This window comes from Catharus ustulatus, chromosome 7, assembly GCF_009819885.2.
Source record: "Catharus ustulatus isolate bCatUst1 chromosome 7, bCatUst1.pri.v2, whole genome shotgun sequence".
Classification (NCBI taxonomy): domain Eukaryota; kingdom Metazoa; phylum Chordata; class Aves; order Passeriformes; family Turdidae; genus Catharus; species Catharus ustulatus.
The window spans coordinates 39,039,806-39,063,797 of NC_046227.1; the positions used below are offsets into that span (position 1 = coordinate 39,039,806).

Consider the following 23,992-nt stretch of genomic DNA (forward strand, 5'->3'; position numbering starts at 1 on the left):
TGAGCCAGAATTCTGAGGCTCATCCCAAAAATTATAAAAAACAGTGGGAGATGTGTAAATAACAAATTTTAGGGCTCCTTGCAGGTATTTTTTGCCTCCATGCACAGCTTTAGCAGCAGAATTAAAGCTCAGGGACTCACCCTGATTTTTTGGGATCTGTCAGAATTCTGAGGCTCATCCCAAAAATGATAAAAAACAGTGGGAGATGTGTAAATAACAAATTTTAGGGCTCCTTGCAGGTATTTTTTGCCTCCATGCACAGATTTAGAAGTAGGGTTAAAGCTCAGGGAGTCACCCTGATTTTTTGGGATCTGTCAGAATTCTGATGCTCATCCTAAAAAATGATGAAAATATCCTAAAAATTATGTAAACATCCTAAAAATGATGAAAACATCCTAAAAATGATGAAAACCAGTGAGTGATGTGTAAATGACAATTTCTGGGGCTCCCTGCAGGTGTTTTCTGGGCAGGGAATTCTCCTGGATGTGTTTGTTACTCATCCCACAGCCACTTCTCAGTGCCTGGGAGTTCTGAGAAAAGATGCACAGATGAAAATAAGGGAAGAAAATCATCTTCATCTCAGGAAATAATCCCTGAGAGAGGCCACAGCTTGGAGGAGAAGAGCCCAGAGCCACCCCCCAGCACAAAGAACACACAACAGCACTTGGAAGGTTCCAATAATCTGATTTTTAACATTATTTCTGGAGCCAATTGGAGAGACAAAGCGTGGGTGAGACAGAGCACAACCCCTCAGAGCACTCTGGGGTGACAAACTGAACACACAACAGGTCCCCAGCTCACACCCAAGGACATGGATCCCACTGAACACCCACCAAACAAACAGATCACACAAAAGTCTCTTTAGAAAGTTGCCCAGGGTCCTATGGTAAAGGTTTATATGAAAAAAGCAGGATTCTCCACCCTGAATTCCTGATAGAAAACAGCAGGTAGAAACCTAAGGTAGAAATCTGGAGTTAGAGAAATCCTTTGGCAGCATGTTCAGTTACAATCAGGCCTTAAAAATAAATATGATCATGTCTAGAAGTATGAAGAGAAACAGCAACCCCCTCTGAATACACTGGTTTAATAATAATTAAATTATTTTACACTATCTACAAGTTGCATATCACGGAGTTAGGAGTAGAAGAGGTGAGAGAAGGACAAATCCTGCTTTTAGAAAAGTTCAGGCATGTGTGGAGGTGTGTAGAAAATCTCAGACAAATGAGTATATACATTATTTATACTGAACAATTAACATCACCAAATCACATCTTGAAGATTTCTCTTGGCCCAAAGTTCAGAATCCCAAAAAAACCACAAATTGAAATTTCCCAACAAACATGGAGAGAACTCATAGCAAAGGGAGCAAGGTTTAGTTTGACCCCAAAACCAACTTGGAACAAAGTAAACTCTGAGCAATAAAAGCTCCAAACAATAAGAATTTGGAACAGCAGCATGGAAATAAATTCATTTCCTCAAAAGACACAAGCAACAAGTTATCAAAAGACTTCAGTATTGCCACGTGTGTTACTTGTACTGAGTTACTTCCAGGGGAAGGATCCAGACAAATTAAAATCATGTCCAAAGGAAAGCCAAAACCCTCCTTCCAATTGCACACATTTCAATAAAAAGTGATTAAAGAGCAGGTGCTGAGCACTTTTTGCATGAGGCTGCAAACAGAAGGTCAGGATGGCAAATCATGAAATGAGAGGGGAAATAAATGGAGGAGGTGCTGAGTGAAGGGTGGGTTTTGTCACTCAGCAACCTGGGATGAAATTTATCCCTCAAAAATGCTTTTTTTGACATCTGGGAGCTTCCTGCATTTAACTGAGATGTTTTTATCAGTAATTTGCTTCCATTATTTCCCCAAACCAAGGATTACCACTCACCAGAGGTGGTTACAAGCAGGATAAAAGTGACCATGCTCCAGTGAGGAGGTCAACAGGAGGATGAAGTGATTTGTTTTTGTTGTTTTTCAGCAGTTGACACAAGAAAAAGAAAGAAATCCCACATTCCCAAAGGATGATCCAGCCCATCTGCTCCCATGGACAAAGCCCACCCTTTAAAAAGTGCATCAGGGCAGAAATTCTTGGGTTTCCCAGGGCAGAAATTTTGATTTCCCAGGCAATCCCTGCTCCAGGGCTCTTCCAGGAGCACAGAGCCCAACCCAGAGCACGTGGGCTGAGCTCCCAGCCCCTTCCCCAGGAGCTCCTCTGGGGCCAGGGCTGCTCCAGACACAGAGAGAGGAAATCCAGGAGAGGCAGAACCCCCTGAACCCACCAAACCCATTCCTGATCCAGCTCCCCCTTGGAGAGGGAACAGATCCTCAGAGTCTTCAGCAGCTTCAAACCTCCATCCCTCTGCTTTCCCACAAGGAATTCCAATGCTGCTCCACTTCCACATCCATCCAAACTGAAGGAAAACTGGGGAGAGGTTGTGTGCAAGTTCCTGGCTCAGCACCTCGGATCCAGGGGGCATCCCCTGCCTGCTCCTCCCTCGTGCCAAGACACCAGGGAATGCCAGGAAACACACAGCAATTCTCTGTGCTTGCTGAAATATAGAGGCAGCACTGTTAAAAGCCTCTTTTTCTCCAATTTCCACAGGTCCTGAGTGGCAGAGCTTCCAGCTGGAGCCAGGGATCCCTCGGGTTCTGCAGCGAGTCCTTCAGGAAGGGAAACTGCAGAGATTCCCTAAAGCCACTGGGACAGAAGGATTACAGAGACACCAGAGGAGGCAAAGCAACAGCATCTCAGCATCCTCAAGCTTCCAGAAACACATTGAAAAGAGAGAAATTATTTTGGGACAATCTTTCAAAGATTCACAAGTGGCGTTTCCTGAAAGCGCAGGGGAGAGGGAAAAAAATAAAAATAAAAAAAAGGACTCGGAGGAACGGGGAATTATTTTAAACCATCCCCTAATCTAGTTCAGGATGCAAAAATGCAAATAACCATCAGAGCTGGTGCCTATTTTTACTCTGCATCACCCTAATGCAGCGAGTTGGGTTCTCTGAGAGGAAAATGGACTCGGGTGTCCACGGCGGGTCAGAACTCCTCCATCCCTTCAGAGCAGGGGCTGCTGATGGAAATTTGGCTGCTGCTGCTGGAGCAGGGAGTGAGCAGGGAGTGGCCCGGGGTAAGGTGCTCCTGGGGTGCTCTGGAATGCTGCCATGTCCACGGCCATGCCCATCTGGTGCTGGGGGAAGGCGCCCGTGCCGGCGACGCTGGCGAAGGGCGGCGGCAGCGCGGGCTCGGGGCTGCGGGGACACAACACAACACCAGGCGCTCTGACAGGGCCAGCACTGCCACCACAGTCCCTGCTCCTCCCCAGGCAGGCTGGGAGCACCCCAAGCACACACATTTCACCCCAGTGGTGAGTCTGAAGGGATTCAATAGCCATTTTTACGGGCACGCTCTCAGTTCTATCAGCGTGGCCTTGCACTCTCCCCGTTACTCCTCCTGACAATAAACAGGATTTCCCAGCAATTCCAAGCTTTTCATGCCTGGAACAAGGCAGTTTTCCATGGTTTTTGCACAAAAAAATGTTTTCACCCTCAAAATTCTTCCAGCAGCTCAATACCTCTACTATGAACTTTTACCTTTTAATTTACTCCTGTTTTCCAACTTACTCCTGCTTTCTAACTTACTCCTGCTTTCCAACTAACTTACTCCTGCTTTCCAACTAACTTACTCCTGCTTTTCAACTTACTCCTGCTTTTCAACTTACTCCTGCTTTCCAACTAACTTACTCCTGCTTTCTAACTTACTCCTGCTTTCCAACTAACTTACTCCTGCTTTTCAACTTACTCCTGCTTTCCAACTAACTTACTCCTGCTTTCTAACTTACTCCTGCTTTCCAATTTACTCCTGCTTTCTAACTTACTCTTTTAGCTTATTCCTTCTTTCCAACTTACTCTTTCTTTTTAGTTTACTCCTCCTTTCCAACTTAACTTACTTGTCCTTTCCAACTCACCCCTCCTTTCCAAGCTAACTTCCTCCTCCTTTCCAACTTTATTCAATCAACTTACTCCTACTAGATAATTCTAATCTTTGGTGCTGGGTGCTTAAAGCTGAGCTCAAAGGTTCCTTTTCAAACCTCCCTCTCCTAAATAAACCTTCCTGGTGCAGGATCAGTTTGATTAAATAAACCTTCCTGGTGCAGGATCAGTTTGATTAAATAAACCTTCCTGGTGCAGGATCAGTTTGACCCACAGTGATGCTCTCATTGCTCCCTGCTTTAGTAAAATCAGGATTTTCCTCTCAAAAACGACATGGCACTGAGTGTGAACACCAGGAGAATGTGCAGAGTGGTTAATTCCCCCCCAGGATGAAAGATTGGCTGGATCCATACCTAAAATAAACAGCTAGAGGTGCCTGGGGGGCTGCAGAGTGACAAAATCCCCCCCAAATGAAGAACTGGCTGGGTCCATACCTTAAATAAAACAGCTAGAGGTGCCTGGGGAGGTGCAGAGTGACAAAATCCCCCCCAAATGAAGGATTGGCTGGATCCATACCTTAAATAAGCAGCTGGAGGTGCCTGGGGGGCTGCAGAGCTGATGCTGGGGGCCAGGCTGTACCCTGGGGACATGGACACTCCCTGCACCATGTAATTCCCACTGGGAGGCTGCACAGGATACGACTGCAAAGCAAACAGAGCCAGGGGTTTGGTGCTTGGCTCACTCTGCAATGAACCCACCAGAATTTCCTGAAGCTGGAAGCAAAACCTGCAGTTTTTTCCAGTTGTGGTTGGAATAAAGCAAGATTCCCTCAGAAATTCAGGTAATCCAGGTGGCACAGGGTGGAGCAGCTGCTGCTGGGGTTGGGATTTGGGATGAACAGCAAACTCCAGGTGCCTTCTGGCTGCAATGGCTTTGGAAGCTCCACACAAAATGAATTTTCCATCGTTACTGGGAGTTAAGGACACAGGATTACTTTTAACTGACATATTTTCAGATCTAGCAGTTGCCATGGCAACTATTCTTTTCCCACTGAACAATTAACATGAAAGTAAAATTCACTTCAAGTAGAAACCCTCATTCTGTGCTTTTGGAAATCTCTCCTTCCCCTCCATGATTTTTCCTTAAGCCATCATTAGGGACGGTGTGGAACAGTTTGGAGCACAAACACAACGTGTTTAGAACTGATACAAAATGTTCATTTTTCTAAGGGCAAAAGGAGCTAAAAGCAGAGAGTTTCTATAATTAGCAAAAAAATACACTTGGGATTAATAGACTGATATTCCAGTTCCCTCCCATCCCCACCATTAGATAAGAAGGGAACATTTTACTTGGAGATTGACATGACTCACAGCAAGAATATCCAGCAAGCTGCTGCAGCAGCCAATTCCAACTGCAAGAAATGAATTATGGAAAGGGATCTTTTGGAATTTTCAACAGTGCCCAAGCACACACCTTCTGTTCTAGTGAATAAATCCCAATGTCAGATTGCTCGTGGGCTCCCTTCAGGTTTGGCTGTGATTTTTTAAAAATAAACAGCAAGGAATTTCTATTCCAGGGAATTTCCAGGTTCCAGGGATACTGACCTGCACAGAGGAGGTGGCTGGGAATTGTGCAGGGTGCTGCAGTTTGGAGTAGGCTGAGTACATGGGGCTCTCATTCATCAGTTTGTTGTAGAGCTCCAGAGCTTCCAGAACCTTCACGTTCAGCTCGGATAACTCGGAATGTTTCCTGTTCCAAAACAAAACAGAGGGCCCTGAGCTGTGGGACACCTTAGGTGGGCAGGAAACAACAGTGCTGCACTGGATATGCAAGAAAAAGAAGCTCCTAAAAGGTTAAAGGTTAATTTTTAACCCATTTGTATTGAAAAATTGCTGTGGTGTGACTGGAAGGAAAATCCAAGAGCTGCACAAGCACTGCTGGCACCAAAACTGCAACTCCCAGGTGGAATTCCTGTTCTTTCCACCCTCAAATATTGCCAGGAGTCACAGAATCAAGGAATGGTTTGGGTTGGAAGGGATCCTTCTGCCATGGGCACCTTCCACTGTCCCAGGCAATTCCAGCCTGGCCTTGGACATTCCAGGGATCAGGGACAGCTGCTCTGGGAATTCCAGCCCAGTCAGGAATTGCTTCCAATACCCCAATATCCCAGTATCCCAATATATCAATACCCCAAAATCCCAATACCCCAAAATCCCAATACCCCAAAATCCCAATAACCCAATACCCCAAAATCCCAATATCATGAAATCCCAATATCCCAATACCCCACTATCCCAACATCCCACTATCCCACTATCCCAAAATCCCACTGTCCCCTCCATCCCTGCTCAGCCTCAGTTTGCAGCTGCCAATAAAACATCTCTGTCACAATGGCAAACACAACTCTGGGATCTTTCCTGTTTAAATACAATTATTAAATACATCTCCAGCCTCCCAGGGCCAGGAGTTTTCCAGGCACGTTCAGATCCAAGATTTGCCAGGACAATCAACCCCCAGAGGAGTTTGGGGTGAGCTGGGCAGGCAGGGAATGTGCAGAGGGCATTCCTGCCCCTTGGAATATAATCCCAGCCAAGTGAGCAGGGCTCAGGGGCTGCCACAGGAGCTCAGGGAGGTGAAACCTCCCCACATTGCTGCTGTTCCTTAATGGAGCAATGCCAGCACAGAGATTTCCCCCAAACTCTGCACATTTGGGGAGAAACAGTGGATCCAAGGCTGGCCTTGGGCACTGCCAGGGATCCAGGGGCAGCCACAGCTGCTCTGGGAATTCCCAATTCCCAATATCCCAAAATCCCAATATCCCAATATCCCAATTCCCAATATCCCAATACCCCAATATCCCAATTCCCAATATCCCACTATCCCAATTCCCAATACCCCAATTCCCAATATCCCAATTCCCAATACCCCAATATCTCAATATCCCAATTCCCAACATCCCAATATCCCAATTCCCAATATCCATCCCTGCCCTCTGGCAGTGCAGCCATTCCCTGTGTCCTGTCCCTCCATCCCTTGTCCCAAATCCCTCTCCATCTTCCTAAGGATAACATGGAACAATCCAGAAAATAACTGAAATTTCCAACCTCTAGACAGGCTGGACAAGGCTACAGTGACAAAAAGCCAAAATAAAAAGCATCCATGACCTGTATAGGGAATTTTTTGGCAATCAAATCTCAGTGCACTTGATATTTCAGCATTAAAAAAATAAAGGCAAAGTTGTCACATTTTTCTTGCCGGGTTTTCTAGCTTAGGAGATGAAAGTACCAAAAAATGTTATTAAAACTGCCCAATTTGAAGGAAATCAGTGAAGAAATTCTTCTCACCTATCTATCTCTTCCAGTTTTTCATCTATCATTGGACCCATCTGCTGGCACATATCTGTGAAAACAAAGTGTTGAGGCAGTTGATGTCTTGCACAATTAAATGTTTAAATGCAGCCAAAAATATTTTATCCAGCTACAGTAAAATTAATTGCTTATTTATTTCAGGGTTGGGATTGGTGGATGGATCTTACAAAGCTCAGGCATTTTACAGAGCTGGGAGTTATGCAAATGATCCTGCTAAACATGGAGCTGGCTTGGAACTATTAAAAAAATTCAAATTATCCCCAGAGCCCCACACTCCCACAGTGAAATAAGTGTTCTCCAGCTCTGTTAGTACAGAGCACAGCTCCCCTGAGCTTAAAATAAACACAAAGAACTCCCAGCTCAATGCACAAAAGGTAATTGTGAGAAGAAGTCATAAAAAAAGAGCTCATTTAGTGCTGCAAGTACCTTCTGAGTCGAGCAGATCTGGAGAATCAAGCTTTAAATCTGTGGGATCTATGCTCTGAAGCACCTGCAGTGTTTTATCCATCTTCTCCTGAAAAGGGGAAGCCAAGATGAACAACTTTGATTTCTCAGCCATGCCAAGATTGGTTTAATATTCAAATAAAAAAGATCTTTATAGACAAAATCATCTGCCAGCATTCAGCACCAAAAGAATGGGAAAGCCCAGCAATATTTTATTTTATTTTAAAGTGGCTCCATACCTCATCAATATAAACTGGCTCAGGTTCTGCTTTCTTAATTTCTTCTGCAGTGTCCTCAGGAACAGAGATTTTCTCCACAGCTGCTGAAAGAACAGAGAGGAGTTTTCTTTTCTCCCTGTTGCTGTGATAACTTCAAACAAACATTTGCTCCTTGTTATTTTTCTGTGGGAAAAGACACTGTGACATTTGAAATGGCAATTTGCTGGATTTGTAAACATGGTGCTGACAAGGAATGATGGTGAATCGAACCAAATTCCTGTCACAGAAAATGGTGATAATTTAAAAAGAGAAACAGAGGCAGGAATTAAAGTGAGTTATGGAGTGATCTGTTCTTGATTGTTTGAAACAAGGGCAGGATGTCTCAACTCTTTCCTGGGGCTGATAGAGGAAATTATTTTGCTGCTGGGCTAATTAGGATTGCAGCACAAGCTGCCTCTGTGAAAGAATGATGAAATGATGCAGCATTTCAGGCAGTGTGAAACACCCATCAAACATTGATTGATTGCTCAGGTAACTCACCTGCCTCGGGCTCCACACTCAGGTCAGAGGTGACAAAGTTGGATGGGAACAGCCCCACCCCTCTGTGGTTCTCCCCTTTCCACCAGTTGGCATCACTGGGAAAAGAGAAAGGTTACAGAACTCTGGGCTGAGCACAGCCAGGACACATTTGGGGTTTTACTGCAAACCTGAGGTTCAGAGACATTTTTGGTGTTTTATTTTAGCAAAACTCAGTGATATCTAACAGAGAATATTTGCAGGGATTAGCACAAAGCCAAACAGGGGCTGGGCCAGGGGGGAGGGAAGGGAGAAAGAGGAATCAGGGAATTGAACACAGTTCAGCAATTCTTTACATTGAATACTGGCCAGCCCTCTAAAGCTGTATATATCCTATAGGTGTTAACAACAATCATGATTTCAGCTGGTTTTAACCAGTTTTATTCTTGGCAAATGTGATTCCTGACAGCCAGAGGTTTAACAACTGCTGGGAGCAGATGGAATGTGATGCAAAGACATCTTCTTATGTCAGACAACCAATTAAGATTTCTCTTCAAAACTACAAATTGGATGGAATACTCGAGGTTCTCCTGAACTGAGAAGGATTTGAGGTCAGAAACCAGGATTTTGGAAAGATGGAAGGAGGAGAAAGGGATGTGAGGGACGGCAGAGTGACATTTCTGTGGGGGGGGAGGAAAAATGTGCTACCCTGAGAAAACAACAAAGGCAGCTCCACCTGAGTGTATTGTACCTGTCATCCAAAACAAAAATAATTTCTCCACTTTTAAAGGTGAGCTCATTGTCCTCGACAGCTTCAAAGTCATAGAGAGCTCGCACCTTCCTCAGGCTGGGGGGGTTTGGGCTCATCTCTGCACTGGGGTACAGGGCTCTGCTCTCCAGCTGCTGCTGCTGCTGCTTCTGCTCTTGCAAGGACAGTTCAATAGCTGCAGGGAGGGAAAGAACAGATCTGTGGGGTTTGTCCCTCTTACAAAGATAAATCAATAGCTGCAGGGAGGGAAAGAACACATCTGTGGGGTTTGCCCCCTCATACAAAGATAAATCAATAGGTGCAGGACAGGAAAAGAACAGATCTGAGGGGTTTGTCCCCTTGCAAACACAATTCAATAGCTGCAGGGGGGGAAAGAACAGATCTGAGGGGTTTGTCCCTCTTGCAAACACAATTCCATAGCTGCAGGGGAGGGAAATAACACATCTGTGGGGTTTGTCCCTCAGGCAAAGATAAATCAATAGGTCTAGGAGAGGAAAACAACAGATCTGAGGGGTTTATCCCTCTTGCAAAGATAAATCAATAGCTGCAGGGGAGGGAAAGAACAGATCTGTGGGGTTTGTCCCTGGAGGAAAAGCAGTGTGAGTGTTGGATTTCACAAAAAGAGAAGTTTAGTTAAACATCTGGAGTGCTGAGTTGATATTTAAAATGTCATGGATGGGGGAATTTGGGGTACCCCAAACCTTCATGGGGGAGAGGAACTCCTGGGATGTCCCAATTCCAGCCTGCTGTGCCCCTGATGAGAGCTGATATTTAAAATGCTGTGATGAATTTGGGGGGGAACTCCTGGGATGTCCCAGTTCCCAGCCTGCTGTGCCTCTGATGAGAGCTGATATTTAAAATGCTGTGATGAATTTGGGGGGGAACTCCTGGGATGTCCCAATTCCCAGCCTGCTGTGCCCCTGATTTCAGTTCTGTGCACCCAAATTCCCATTTCCCTGCTTGTGGAAAAGCCTCTGGAGTCCAGCCCAGGGCTGAGACAGGAGCTCACCTTTAGCTATGTCCTCATCCTCTTTGGATTTGCTGCCTGAGGAGCCATTCTTGGCTGTGCTGCTGGGAGCCTGCAAAGGTGGGAGCAGCAGGGGACAAATAAAAATGAAATCTCCATAATTATACATTTAAAAAAATATATATGTATATAATAAAAATTTAATATATAATCATATGAAATATATAATATATAAAATACATAAATATATAAATACATGTATTCATATACAATATATAAAATATAGAATATATGAATATATATATTTATATACTATATATAAAAATATATATAATATATAATATAAAAGGTATAATATAAAATAATATATATAAAAATATATCATATAATACGTAATATATAAAATATATAATATATATTACATATTAAAATATTATATACTATATATAAAAATATATAGTATATATACTATATAAAAATATATATAAACATATAGATATATAAAAATATATATATTTATATACTATTTTTTTTTTTTTTAAATTAGCACTGAGTTGTTCCTGATCAGGTGGATTATGGAATCCAGCTGATCTCCTAGAAATAAGAAATCACCACTCTTCAGGTTTTTTTTCTGTTTTCAGCAGGAAAAAAAGGTAAATAAATAAATAAATAAATAAAATCATGATAGTAAAATAAATCATGATGTTTAATTGAAAAACCTGATTTTATTGAAATAAATTATCAATATAATACAGTAAATTATTACAGTGACACTACTCATTTAAATTACTCTTTCCCCCTTTATCCCTGAATTTATTGAACAAAAATTTCTCCCTTCAGAGTGAAGCTGCTGCAGTTGGGAGCTGCTGATTGAAATCCTCCACTTCTCCCCAGCAGCAGAGTGAAATCATTCCTGGAGTTCCATTCCCACCAGGAACTGGATTTGGGTGCCAGTGCTCAACTCTTCCACGTTCCTGCCATATGTTTTACACATAGAAGTGAAAACATCTTGGTGGAGGAAGCAGGGATTGTAAAAGTTAAAAAACTCACTGAGTTTGTCAGTTAAAAACTCACTGTTTGTAAAAGTTAAAAATCTCTCTGTGTTTCATATAGAGGAAAGTGAATTTTGTGTAAGGAAATTGTAATAGAAATTGTTATTTCAATTTTCAGGACTGAGTAAGATGGGAATATTTAGAAGTAGCAATAATAAAAAGGGAAAAAACCACCTGGCCTCACATCTGCTGAGAGATTGGGCACAACAAGTGAAAAATAAACCCATTTCAAATCCAGGCTAAATGGGACAGACAGGAAAATGGGATTTGGGGAAGGAAATCAGAGCCTGGATCCCTCCCAGCTCCCACCTGGGATCCTGCTGCAGGGAAAGTCACCCCCTCCTCCTTCAGGGATTTGATGGTGGCAGAGATCAAACTGCACTGTGGGTCCTTCTGGAACTCCTCTGACCACTCCACCATGAGGGTTTTCAGCTTTTCACTCACTTTGGGGTGAGCCTGGAAGACAAAATTGGATAAAAAAGGGAAGTTTGAGCCTCCAAATCAACAGGAGCTGTTACCAAAATTGTTACCAAACCCAGTTTGGTGTGAATATCCTTAATTCATGAATACCTGTGTTGATTGAGAGGATTTGGGGAGCAGAGTGGAGAACATCTGGCCTTTTATCTGAGCTGAGATTGCAGAGAACATGCTGAGCTCCTGGAGCACCAATTCTGCACAAATTCAGAAATTTCTGCCTCTCTGTGTTACTCACCCTCCATTTAACCTCAATTTTCTCTTCATTGCTTCTCAGGTGTGTTGTTTTCCACCTCCCAACCACAGAAATTGGTCTGGTATAAGACACTGCCTTTCCCTACAAGAAATCCTACAAGAAATCTTTCCCCACAATCCACATTTTCTGGCCCCTGCAGTTTCTCCTCAGATGCCAGGACAAGTTTGTCCCAGCTGAGAGAACCCCAAAAATCCCTGAGCTGTGTCTCCCTGAATCAAACTTCTCCCACAAAAAGGAATTATCCATTGGGATGATCCATAGGGACAGGTTCTGTTCCCAAACTGGGAGCTGAGCTGCAGGGACAGCCTGGTAAAGGAAGAAAATTTCCTTGGAGTGGGGATTGCAGGATCTCTGAACATCCCTGAATGGAATTCCAGGATCCCTAATTGGAATTCCAGGATCCCTGCACATCCCTAGATGGAATTCCAGGATCCCTAATTGGAATTCCAGGATCCCTAATTGGAATTCCAGGATCCCTGCCCATCCCTGAATGGAATTCCAGGATCTCTGAGTGGGATTCCAGGATTCCTGGATGACATTCCAGGATCCCTGCACATCCCTGGGTGGGATTCCAGGATCCCTGGGTAACATTCCAGGACCCCAGTGTGACATTCCAGGATCCCTGCCCAGCCCTGGGTGACATTCCAGGATCCCTGGGTGACATTCCAGGACCCCTGCCCTCCCCTGGGTGACATTCCAGGACCCCAGTGTGACATTCCAGGAGCCCAGGTGACATTCCAGGAGCCCAGGTGACATTCCAGGAGCCCTGCCCAGCCTGGCTGCTGAAGGTCAGTGCTGAGCCCCAGATGTTTCCTGGCTCTTGGGAACACTTCCAACACTTCCAGACCTATTTTTCCCCAGCACAGCAGCCACACCAGAGCTGTGAACTCATTTTGCTTCCCAGCAATTTTAATTCTTCCCTTAATTGCTCTGCTCAGCCTCTGATGATTGCAGGGCTGCCATGGATCTGAAACTCCTGTTTAACCCATTCCCCACTTTTATTCCCAACTGGAGCAGGAATCAGGGAAAAGCTGCCCCTGCTCATCCCATTCCTCACATCCACATTTACATCCCAACCATTTTATTGGTTATTTTCTCATTCAACATTCCCAAAATGTCTAAAATTTAAAAAGGATTGTTTGTAACTTTATGCTGGAAAAAAATATCATTTTCCCTTTCACTCCAGCCCAGGAATTTCCTTCAAGCCTCATAAAAACTCTCTTCAAGAAAAGCTGAACTTACCATGATCAAATTAATGGAGCTTAGGAACACAATGTTAATTAAAATTGCTCATGTGATTTTGTAAAAATTTGAAGGATTATCAGCTGTCACTTCTTTAACAGATTATTTTTTCAGAGTAAAAATTACCCAAATTTCAGTGAAAACACAGCAGCAAAAGTAGAAAATGTGCATTAAGTACAACATTAATTTGGAGAATTTTCAGAATAATCCTCTCCTAGGATTGAAGGTTCTGAAACATTTACCTTGTTGATTATAGCTCGAGCTTCAGTGGCAAAATCCCTGGAGCACACTTCCAAGTGGAATATTTTCCCACAGTTTGACACACAGGCTCCTAAAAGCTGCCAGCACAAAGACAAGAGGGAAAATCAGGGCAAAAAAAAAAGCGCAAATTAGGAAAAAAAAAATTAAAAATCCAAAATATTCAGCATGCAAACGGAATGGATCAAGGAAATGTTGAATTGCTGCATTCTGGAAGGTTCTGGGGGGTTTGGGGGTCACTCACTGTGAGAGCCTGCAGAGCCACGTGGGGAACTTTGTGGTTCATCCTCTTCATGATGGCTTTAAGGCAATCCTTGGCTCTGCAAAGGAACAGGGACAGGCAGGAGAAATGGGAGGGGCAGGAGATGGGCAAGGGGAGAGACCAAACCTGCACCAGAGCTGAGCCCAAGGAATAAAAATGGCACCAAAGATGGATTTATGGAACAAAAATGGCACCAAACATGGATTTATTGAACAAAAATGGCTCCAAACACGAATTTGTTGAACAAAAATGGCTCCAAACATGAATTTATGGAACAAAAATGGCTCTAAATCTGAATTTATGGAACAAAAATGGCACCAAACATGGATTTATGGAACAAAAATGGCTCCAAAAATGGATTTATGGAACAAAAATGGCACCAAACATGGATTTATGGAACAAAAATGGCATCAAACATGGATTTATTGAGCAAAAATGGCACCAAACATGGATTTATTGAGCAAAAATGGCTCTAAATCTGAATTTATTAACAAAAATGGCTCCAAACATGGATTTATTGAACAAAAATGGCACCAAACATGGATTTATTGAACAAAAATGGCTCTAAATCTGAATTTATTGAACAAAAATGGCTCCAAACACGAATTTGTTGCACAAAAATGGCACCAAACATGGATTTATTGAACAAAAGTGGCACTGAACTTGAATATATTGAACAAAAATAGCTCCAAACCTGAGCTTATTGAACAAAAATGGCTCCAAACCTGAATTTATTGAGCAAAAATGTCATCAAACCTGAACTAAATGGATTAAAATGCCACTAAACCTGAGCCTATTGAACAAAAATGTCACCAAACCTGAATTTCTTGAACAAAAATGGCTCTAAATCTGAATTTATTGAACAAAAATGGCTCCAAACACGAATTTGTTGAACAAAAATGGCTCCAAACCTGAATTTATTGAACAAAAATGGCTCCAAACACGAATTTGTTGAACAAAAATGGCACCAAATCTGAATTTATTGAACAAAAATGGCACCAAACATGGATTTATTGAACAAAAATGGCTCCAAACCTGAATTTATTGAATAAAAATGGCACCAAACATGGATTTATTGAACAAAAATGGCTCTAAATCTGAATTTATTGAACAAAAATGGCTCCAAACATGAATTTATTGAACAAAAATGGCACCAAATCTAAATTTATTGAACAAAAATGGCACCAAATCTGAATTTATTGAACAAAAATGGCACCAAACGTGAATTTATTGAACAAAAATGGCTCCAAACACGAATTTGTTGCACAAAAATGGCTCCAAACATGAATTTATTAAACAAAAATGTCACCAAATCTGAATTTATTGAACAAAAATGGCATCAAACCTGAATTTGTTGAACAAAAATGGCTCTAAATCTGAATTTATTGAACAAAAATGTCACTAAACCTGAATTTATTGAACAAAAATGTCACCAAATTTGAGCTTATTGAACAAAAATGGCACCAAACCTGAGTCTAGTGAGTAAAAAAGTCACCAAACCTGAACTTATTGAATTAAAGTCACCAAACCTGAACTTATTTAACAAAAATGTCACCAAATGTGAACTCATTTAACAAAAATGTCACCAAACCTGAACTTACTGAAAAAAAAGCCACCAAATCTGAGGGTATTTTAAAAAAAAAGTCACCAAAGCTGAGCCTGGTGAGTAAAAATGTCACCAAACCTGAATTTATTTAACAAAAATGTCACCAAACCTGAACTTACTGGAAAAAAAAGTCACCAAACCTGAGCCTACTGAGCAAAAATGTCACCAAACCTGAGCCTATTTTAAAAAAAGTCATCAAACCTGAACTTATTTAACAAAAATGTCATGAAACCTGAGAGTAATGAACAAAAATGTCACCAAACCTGAGCCCAGTGAGTAAAAATGTCACCAAACCTGAACCTATTGAAAAAAACAAGTCAGGCAGGGAAGTGATTGCAAGGTTTGAGCCAGAAATGGAAGAAATGTCCCCAGAAAAAAGAAATTATTCAATAAATGGACACAAGAGATTTTTAAAATTTGTTTCAGCACAGCCTGGGGTGAGTGGAGAATAATAAACAGCACATATGTTAATAGATATAAAATAAATCATTATAAATGTGAAAGAAATTTGAAATTTTTTAAATTTTAAGTGCTTCTGCTGAGGGGTTTCCACATTTAAATGAGCATTAATGGCTGGCAGGAGCTCAGGCACATCAGAGCTTCATTAACACTGAAATTTGGAACATTTAAATCATCAAATCCTAAAAAAAACCCAAAAAACCAAAACCAAAACAAACAAAAACACACTAATATTTCCCTCTTATATATTTCATGTACAAACCATCCAACAAAGTCAACTCAAGTCATTTTAAGTTGTGTTTTTATTTAGGGCAGGCAAATCTTCTTTGTTATTATTTTTTATTTATTATTCTTCTTTATTTTCTAGGGCAGAAGGGAAGAAAACGACACAAAATTGAATTAAAATGTGCCAGCAGCAGTGGTGTTCAAAAAGCAGAATTCAGGATTTTATTTTTGATACCAATATATATATTTAGGTTTGATTATGCATTTTATGCACTTCTATTTCTGCATAAAAATCACTGAATTTTTCACAACCTCCCTTCCTCCAAAAGCAGATTTAAAGTTCTCTCTAAAAATGCTTGTGGCAGGAAAAATTCTGGTTTTTAACAAAAAATTCAAAGGACAATTTTTGCCTTCAGGAGTGAGATTCCCAGAACAGATTTGCTGTTATTCCTTGTGGCAGGAAATCAATTAAAACCAAACCAAAACAATAAAAAAAAAAATCCAATTTTAATGTTTAAACAGAGCTGCTAAAAATTCTGAATTATTTCAGAGTTCTGCCCATGCACTGAGGATGAATTCCAAATTTAAAAGATTTATCACCCACAATTTCAGCAAATATTTTTGGTCACTGCAGAATCACTGAAATTCCATTTATGTTCCACTCAGGTTAAACTGATTAAAGAGATTTGTGCTTTGATTTTTATTTTTTTTTCCCTTTTATTTCCAATTTTTCCTAACAGAAAAACATCACAAAAACCCCCTGCTCCTTGCCAGGTATTTTTCTGCACAGAAATGATTTCACTTTCTCCTCTTGGCACACTCACTTCCCCAAATTGATGCCAAATCATGAAATATGAATAAATTGGGTGTGCTGTGCAAAACTCCAGAAAAAAAAAAAAATTTAAAAATGGAAAAAATGCAAATTACTGTGCAGAAATCCTGCTGGATCTCAAAGGCAGCTCTGTGGTTTTGGGAGATTTTTGAGATGTATTTTAATTTTCCTCCTTACCCATTGGGAGTGCTTCCAACTTTGTCACAAATGTCCATGATAAGGCCCCAGTCCTCACTGGTGTTGTATTCATTTGTAGCTTTTTCTGGGGGAAAAAATGAGATTTGTTAAGTGATTGATTCATTCAGTTCAGGTTCTACCAATAGAATAGATCCCTAATTAATATTTTGTGGATTTATGGAATGATTTGGGTTGGAAGGGATATTAAAGCTCATCTTGTTCCAATTCCTACAGGGAAAATAATTTTATAAATTAATTAATAAGGCTTAATATTATTAATTTGTAGTTTTTTCTGGAAAAAAATTATTAATTTATTTATTTATTCAGTTCAGATTCTACCTATAAAATGGATCCCTAATTAATATTATGTGGAATGATTTGGGTTGGAAGAGACCTTAAAGCTCATCTTGTTCCAATTCCTACAGACAAAATAATTTTATAAATTAATTAATAAGGCTTAATATTATTCATTTGTAGCTTTTTCTGGAAAAAAAAATTATTAAGTGATTTATTTATTCAGTTCAGATTCTACCAACAGAATGTTCCAATCCCTACAGAGAAAATAATTTTATAAATTAATTAATAAGGGTTAATAGTATTCATTTTTAGCAGAATAAAAAACAAGATTTATTAAGTGATTTATTTGTTCAGTTCAGATTCTACCAATAGAATGGATCCCTAATTAATATTTTGTGGAATGATTTGGGTTGGAAGGGAACTTAAAGCTCCTCTTGTTCCAATTCCTACAGACAAAATAATTTTATAAATTAATTAATAAGGCTTAATATTATTAATTTGTAGCTTTTTCTGGAAAAAAATTATTAATTTATTTATTTATTCAGTTCAGATTCTACCAACAGAATGGATCCCTAATTAATATTTTGTGGATTTATGGAATTATCTGGGTTGGAAGGGATCTTAAAGCTCATCTTGCTCTAATTGTTGTAGAGAAACTCATTCTATAAATTAAATAATACGGGTTAATAGTATTCATTTGTAGATTTTTCTGGAAAAATAAGATTTATTAAGTGATTTATTTATTCAGCTCAGATTCTACCAACAGAATGGATCCCTAATTAATATTTTGTGGAATGATTTGGGTTGGAAGGGATCTTAAAGCTCATCTTGTTCCAATTCCTACAGAGAAACTCATTCCATAAATTAATTAATAAGGGTTAATATTATTAATTTGTAGCTCTTTCTGGAAAAAAAATTATTAAGTGATTTATTTATTCAGTTCAGATTCTATCAATAGAATAGATCCCTAATTAATATTTTGTGGATTTATGGAATTATTTGGGTTGGAAGGGATCTCAGAGTTCATCTTGTTCCAATCCCTACAGACAAAATAATTTTATAAATTAATTAATTAGGCTTAATAGTATTCATTTGTAGATTTTTCTAGAAAAATAAGATTTATTAAGTGATTTATTTATTCAGTTCAGATTCTACCAATAGAATGGATCCCTAATTAATATTTTGTGGATTTATGGAATTATCTGGGTTGGAAGGGACCTTAAAGCTCATCTTGTTCCAATTCCTACACACAAAATAATTTTATAAATTAATTAATAAGGCTTAATGTTATCAACTTGTAGCTTTTTCTGGAAAAGAAATCAGATTTATTAAGTGATTTATTTGTTCAGTTCAGATTCTACCAACAGAATGTTCCAATCCCTACAGAGAAAATAATTTTATAAATTAATTAATAAGGGTTAATAGTATTCATTTTTAGCAGAATAAAAAACAAGATTTATTAAGTGATTTATTTATTCAGTTCAGATTCTACCAATAGAATTAATCCCTAATTAATATTTTGTGGAATGATTTGGGTTGGAAGGAACCTTAAAGCTCCTCTTGTTCCAATCCCTACAGAGAAAATAATTTCATAAATTAATTAATAAGGGTTAATGGCATTTATTTGTGTTTTTAAGTTTGTATTAGCCAGGTTATTTAAATACCATGTAAATATTGCAGTTCAAGTTAATAAACAGCAAATTAAATATTTTATTGCATTTTCTGCTTCAAGATTAAGTTTTAACCAACTAAACTCAGGTTTATTTTGGCTGCTCAGCAGAAAATTTCCACAAAGGGAACACAAACTCAGCACCCACATCTTTTTGTTACAGAGGTAAAAAAAAAAAATGAAATTTAGAATTCTGGCCATAATTCATCTCCACAAAGTGGAATATTGACTTAGAGGAAGTAAATATTATTTTGAATTCCAAGTGCAAGGAATGACATTTCCAGCCCAGCCAGGAATTCCCAATTCCCACCTAAATCTCCCTTTTCCTTTCCATCCCTGTCCCCAGTCCCTCCCCAGCTCTCCTGGAGCCCCTGGAATGTTCTGGAAGCTCTCCCTGGATCCTTCCCCTGCCCAGGAAGTGAAATCAACACTTGTTTGCCCAGAAAGAATTCAGATTTTACACAGAGCATGGAAGAACTTTTCAATAAAATATTTTAAATAAATATTAAAATAAATATTAAAAATAAAAATATTTAAATTAAAATAAATATTAAAATAAATTAAAATAAATATTAAAATCAATATTAAAAACATGGAGGGCTGTTTCCAGGAGATAAAGCAGAAAGATGTGGATGAAAGGCAGAGATTTAATCCCACACACCTTCCCCTCTGTTTTCCTGGCCTTTGTAGAGCCTAATTATGAAATTCCAGCTTGGCTTTAATTAGAGATCAGAGCCAGGATGAACCTGCAGCCCCACCTGGAATGATCCCTACTCATGGTGCTGTAATATCCAAAAAACTGGATTAAAATAGATTCTTTTTGCAATAAAAATCCAGTTCATTGACAAAGCTTTTCAGAATGTTTTGCTTGAAAAGTGTTTTATTTCATTGAGGCTAATAATCTGAAAGGGAAATAATTTCATTTGTCTGTTAAAAAAAAACCAAAAAAATTGGAAAGTTTTGAGAGGGATGAACAGAGATTATATTCCAAACATCAAGATGAGAGTGAACAACTCATAATTTATGTATAATATAATTTGTGTTAATTATATAAAATATTTTTCATAATTGAAAGAAAACCAGTAACAGTGAGGCTGTAGTATATTAAAAAATAATCATGGTAGGATGGGGGAGCAAAGCAAAAATTATCTCAAAAAATGAGAAAGAAATGTCACAAAAATGCAGGCTCAGAATTCAGGAATTTTAAACAGCCTGGAAAACAAGAAAACAAGAAAAGAAACACCCAAGCAACAGCAAGAAAAAAAAAGGTCTAATTTGATTTTCTTCAAATATTAATAGTTGTAAGATTTTAGCCTAAATGTTGAAGATAATAATTATTATGGACTGAGAAATAAAAGGAACATAAAATAATGATAATAATGATAATAATGATAAGATGAAGGAGAAATGGAAGGAGAAATGGAAGGAGAAATGGAAGGAGAAATGGAAGGAGAAATGGAAGGAGAAATGGAAGGAGAAATGGAAGGAGAAATGGAAGGAGAAATGGAAGGAGAAATGGAAGGAGAAATGGAAGGAGAATTTATAAAAAATGAGAAAGGAACTCGAACACCAGGGAAGTGCAAGCCCTTGAGGGCTGGATTAGCAGCAAAAGGAACATTCCTTTTCCCCACAGGTGTTCCAAGGAAAGAGCAGCTCTGGATGAAGAGGCAGCTGGATCTGCCCCAAAAAAGGAACCAAATTGCAAACCCAGCACCTCCCCAGCCCATCCACATGCCATAATCTTGCATTTTGCATGGCCTAATTTCCAACAGAATACTGATTTTTTTTTTTTTTTAAGCTTCTAATGACAAAGTTTTCCTGGCAAGGCACTCTTTAAGATTCAGCCCAAATAATTCAACCTCCTATTGTGTTGCACTTGCTAAATTTTAATAAGTGATGACAATAAATTATAAATAATTATTATTATTAAAATACTAAAGAATAAATCCACTGAGTCAAGTTGAAGAAACTGGAAGAGAACAGAGTCCCATTTTTAAAGTTCAGCAGCCTGGGAATCCTTGAAGCATTTAAAAAGAATCCTGCAGAGTTCAAAAAAAAAAATCCATTGCACAAATATATCAGTTTGAGCCACGTGCAATGTGAGTGTGGTCAAACAGCAAACTGCACCAGGGAAGTGAAATGAGAAGTAAAATAATAAGTGCATGATAAATAAAATCAGAAAGCAGCTCAGCTTGTACTACAAACAAAACAGAGATTGTGTGGCAACAAGAGCACTCAGTCTCTTCCCTTTTGGCCATGACAAAAATGCCAGGAATGCTGAATTCTTCTCTTTCCTACCATCCCAACAAGAGAGCTGAGCCCGGTGTTTTCCTCATTTCGTTGCTATTTCAGTGCTGCCATTCAGAAGAGATGTTGTGTAACAAAAAAAGTGACACAGAGCACGAGTTTAAGACAGCACAAGTCAGGGCAGGACACAAAACAAAAGAAAACAACTGAGTCACCCTCTTCACCCCAACTGCAGGCAGGTTTTGTAACCCCTGAATCACAGAATTCCACAGAATATTTCCTGAGCTGGAGGAGATCCATGAGGATCATCCAGTGCACACACAGCCCAGCACTGCCAGGGTGTGCTGCTGTGCTTACAGGGAAGCTGGAAGAGATCACCAATAAAGGGTGGAAAGCAGCTGATCCTGGAGCTGCCACAGCTCCCTGAATCCTGCAAACTCTGCAGCACCACGGGGAAAGCTGGGAAACTTCAGGGGGCAGAGGAAAACAGGACAGAAAGCATTCCTGGATGCTGCTGACGGGAAAGGAGAGAGGGAGCCACTGATCCCTTCCTGCCTGGAATGGTGTGCCAGGAACAGCCAGGCACCCCTGGAGCTGCAGCAGGGATCCCAGCATTGGTTTGGTTGGAAAAGCTCTCCCAGCCCATGGAGCCCAAGCTGTGCCCAATGCCCACCTTGTCCCCAAGTGCCAGCTCCAGGAATTGCTGGGACACCTCCAGGGATGGGGATCCAACCCTCCCTGGGCACTTCCAGTCCCTGATCCCCCTTTCCATGGGGAAATTCCTGCTGTGCCCACCCTGAGCCTGCCCAGCCTGAGCTGTTCCCTCTGCTCCTGTCCCTGTTCCTGGAGCAGATCCCAAATCCCCCCGGTGTCCCCTCCTGGCAGGGAATTCCAGAGAGGGAAAAGATCCCTCTGGATCCTCCTTTGCTCCAGGCTGAGCCCCTTCCCATTTCCCTCAGGAATTCTCCATTCCCATTTCCCTCAGGAATTCTCCATTCCCTTCCCATTTCCCTCAGGAATTCTCCATTCCCTTTCCCATTTCCCTCAGGAATTCTCCATTCCCTTTCCCATTTCCCTCAGCAATTCTCCATCCCCTTCCCATTTCCCTTAGGACTGGGCCCAAGGCTGACCGCCGGGGCACCAGCGGCAGGGCGAGGGAGGGCCGGGAGGGGAACAGGGAGAGGAAAAGAGGAAAAGGAGAAGGAAAAAGACGAGGAGAAAAAGGAAGAGGAAGAAGAGGAGGAGGAGAAGGAGGAGAAGGAAGAGAAGGCACGGGACGAAGAGGCCGCCCCGCCAGGCCCAGCCCCGCCCGGCGCCCCGGCGCTCACCCACGTCCTGCTCGAAGGGGTTGGGGGCGAAGAGCGGCATCTCGGCCCGCGGTGCCGCCGCCGCTGCCCCGCACCCGCACACCCGGCCGGAGCCGCCGCCGCGCCCGCCCCGCCTCGCCTCGGCCCCCTCGGCCCGCGGGGCTGCCCCACCGCGCCTGACCGCCCCGCGCGGCGAGCGCCGCGGCCGCAGCGCTGCGAACCGCCGGGATTAGCGGGCAGGGGGGTAACGGCGGAGCAGCCCCGCGGGACGGAGGGGGAACGGGGCGAGCGGCGGCCCCGGGAGCGCGGCGGAGGCGGCAGGCGCTGCTCGGGGCAGCCCTCGGCGCGGGGGCCTCGCTGGGGCCTCGCTGGCGGGGAGGCGGGAACTGGGCGGGGCACCGCGGGCGTACGTGACGTCACGGCGGCGCGGTGACGTCACTCGCCGCCATGTTGCGGCGGTGGCTGAGGGAGGAGCGCGGTCTCGGCGCTGTCCCCAGCGGAACCGAAATTAAATTTGTCCGAGGGCACAAACCGCGGCGTGTCCGTGTCCGTGAGGGGGGAGAGGGCGCGGAGTGCGGCTGAGGGGCAGCTGTGGCTGAGGGGATGGCGGGTGGGCAACTCGTCCTTACATCTCAAGAGGAAGAGTTAAAAAAAATCAAATTAAATAGTTAACAATTGGAAATACTGAAGAACTTTCCCAGAGAGCTGCAGGGGAAATGGGGTTATGAAGCAGAGTCTGCCTGGTTGTTGTGGAACGTGGAATATGTAAAGCTTTTCTTCGGGAAGGATGTTCTTTGATGTTTGATCTTCGTGGCTTCCAAAGCAAATAAACAAGAAGGGGATGGAATCGGTGAGACAGAGCAGCCAGGGCTCCGAGTGATGAGCAGGTGTCGGAAAATCAAATTACTGGTGGGTGCAGGATTGCCACAACGCTTCTGGCAGAGCCGCCAAGGCAAGGAAGAAACCCACAGATCCCATTCAGCACCTGGAAATCGGGAAAAGGGAATTCTGGCAAAGGGGAAGATCACAACTGACCCAAAACAGGAGAGAGACTGAGCACGGGATTAATTAGCATGAGAGAATCATTAACCAGCAGAAGAGAGAACACTAATTAATAAGTGGCCAGGGGGATGAGGGATAAGGGGTTCTGGTGGGATGGGACATTGTTGGGGACATTCCACAGGGAACCTGGCTCTGGAAGGGAGGGATGGCTCGGTGACAGGACAGATTTTTTGGGATGTGGCCTCCCAAAAATCCCCTTTATGGGCACACCTGGGCATCACCTGTCCCCATCCCTGCTGTGGGCTGAGCAGGAGCTCCAGCTTCTTCTTCCTCTGAGGAATAATGTACTCACCTGTTATTAAATACCTGTTATTAGTAGATATTTAGAATAGAGATTCAGCAAGGTAAAGG

The 23,992-nt window shown here is 41.7% G+C and overlaps 1 protein-coding gene across 2 annotated transcripts; it reads right to left on the reverse strand.

Moving 5' to 3' along the window:
• Positions 1-1,958: 1,958 nt before the first annotated feature.
• On the reverse strand, positions 1,959-22,693 carry STAM2 (signal transducing adaptor molecule 2). Of its 2 annotated transcripts, none has more exons than XM_033065209.1 (14): positions 22,601-22,693; positions 17,060-17,144; positions 13,743-13,818; positions 13,483-13,578; positions 11,578-11,724; positions 10,259-10,328; positions 9,232-9,424; positions 8,505-8,599; positions 7,986-8,065; positions 7,729-7,816; positions 7,279-7,333; positions 5,539-5,683; positions 4,511-4,635; positions 1,959-3,253 (listed from the first exon to the last, which is right to left on the reverse strand). In XM_033065209.1, the coding sequence occupies exons 1-14, from the start codon at positions 22,638-22,640 to the stop codon at positions 3,061-3,063; spliced, it is 1,488 nt and encodes a 495-aa protein (XP_032921100.1). In that variant the 5' UTR covers positions 22,641-22,693; the 3' UTR covers positions 1,959-3,060. The 2 variants fall into 2 exon arrangements, with proteins under 2 accessions (XP_032921100.1, XP_032921099.1); XM_033065208.1 differs by having other exon boundaries at positions 7,986-8,068.
• Positions 22,694-23,992: the final 1,299 nt, after the last annotated feature.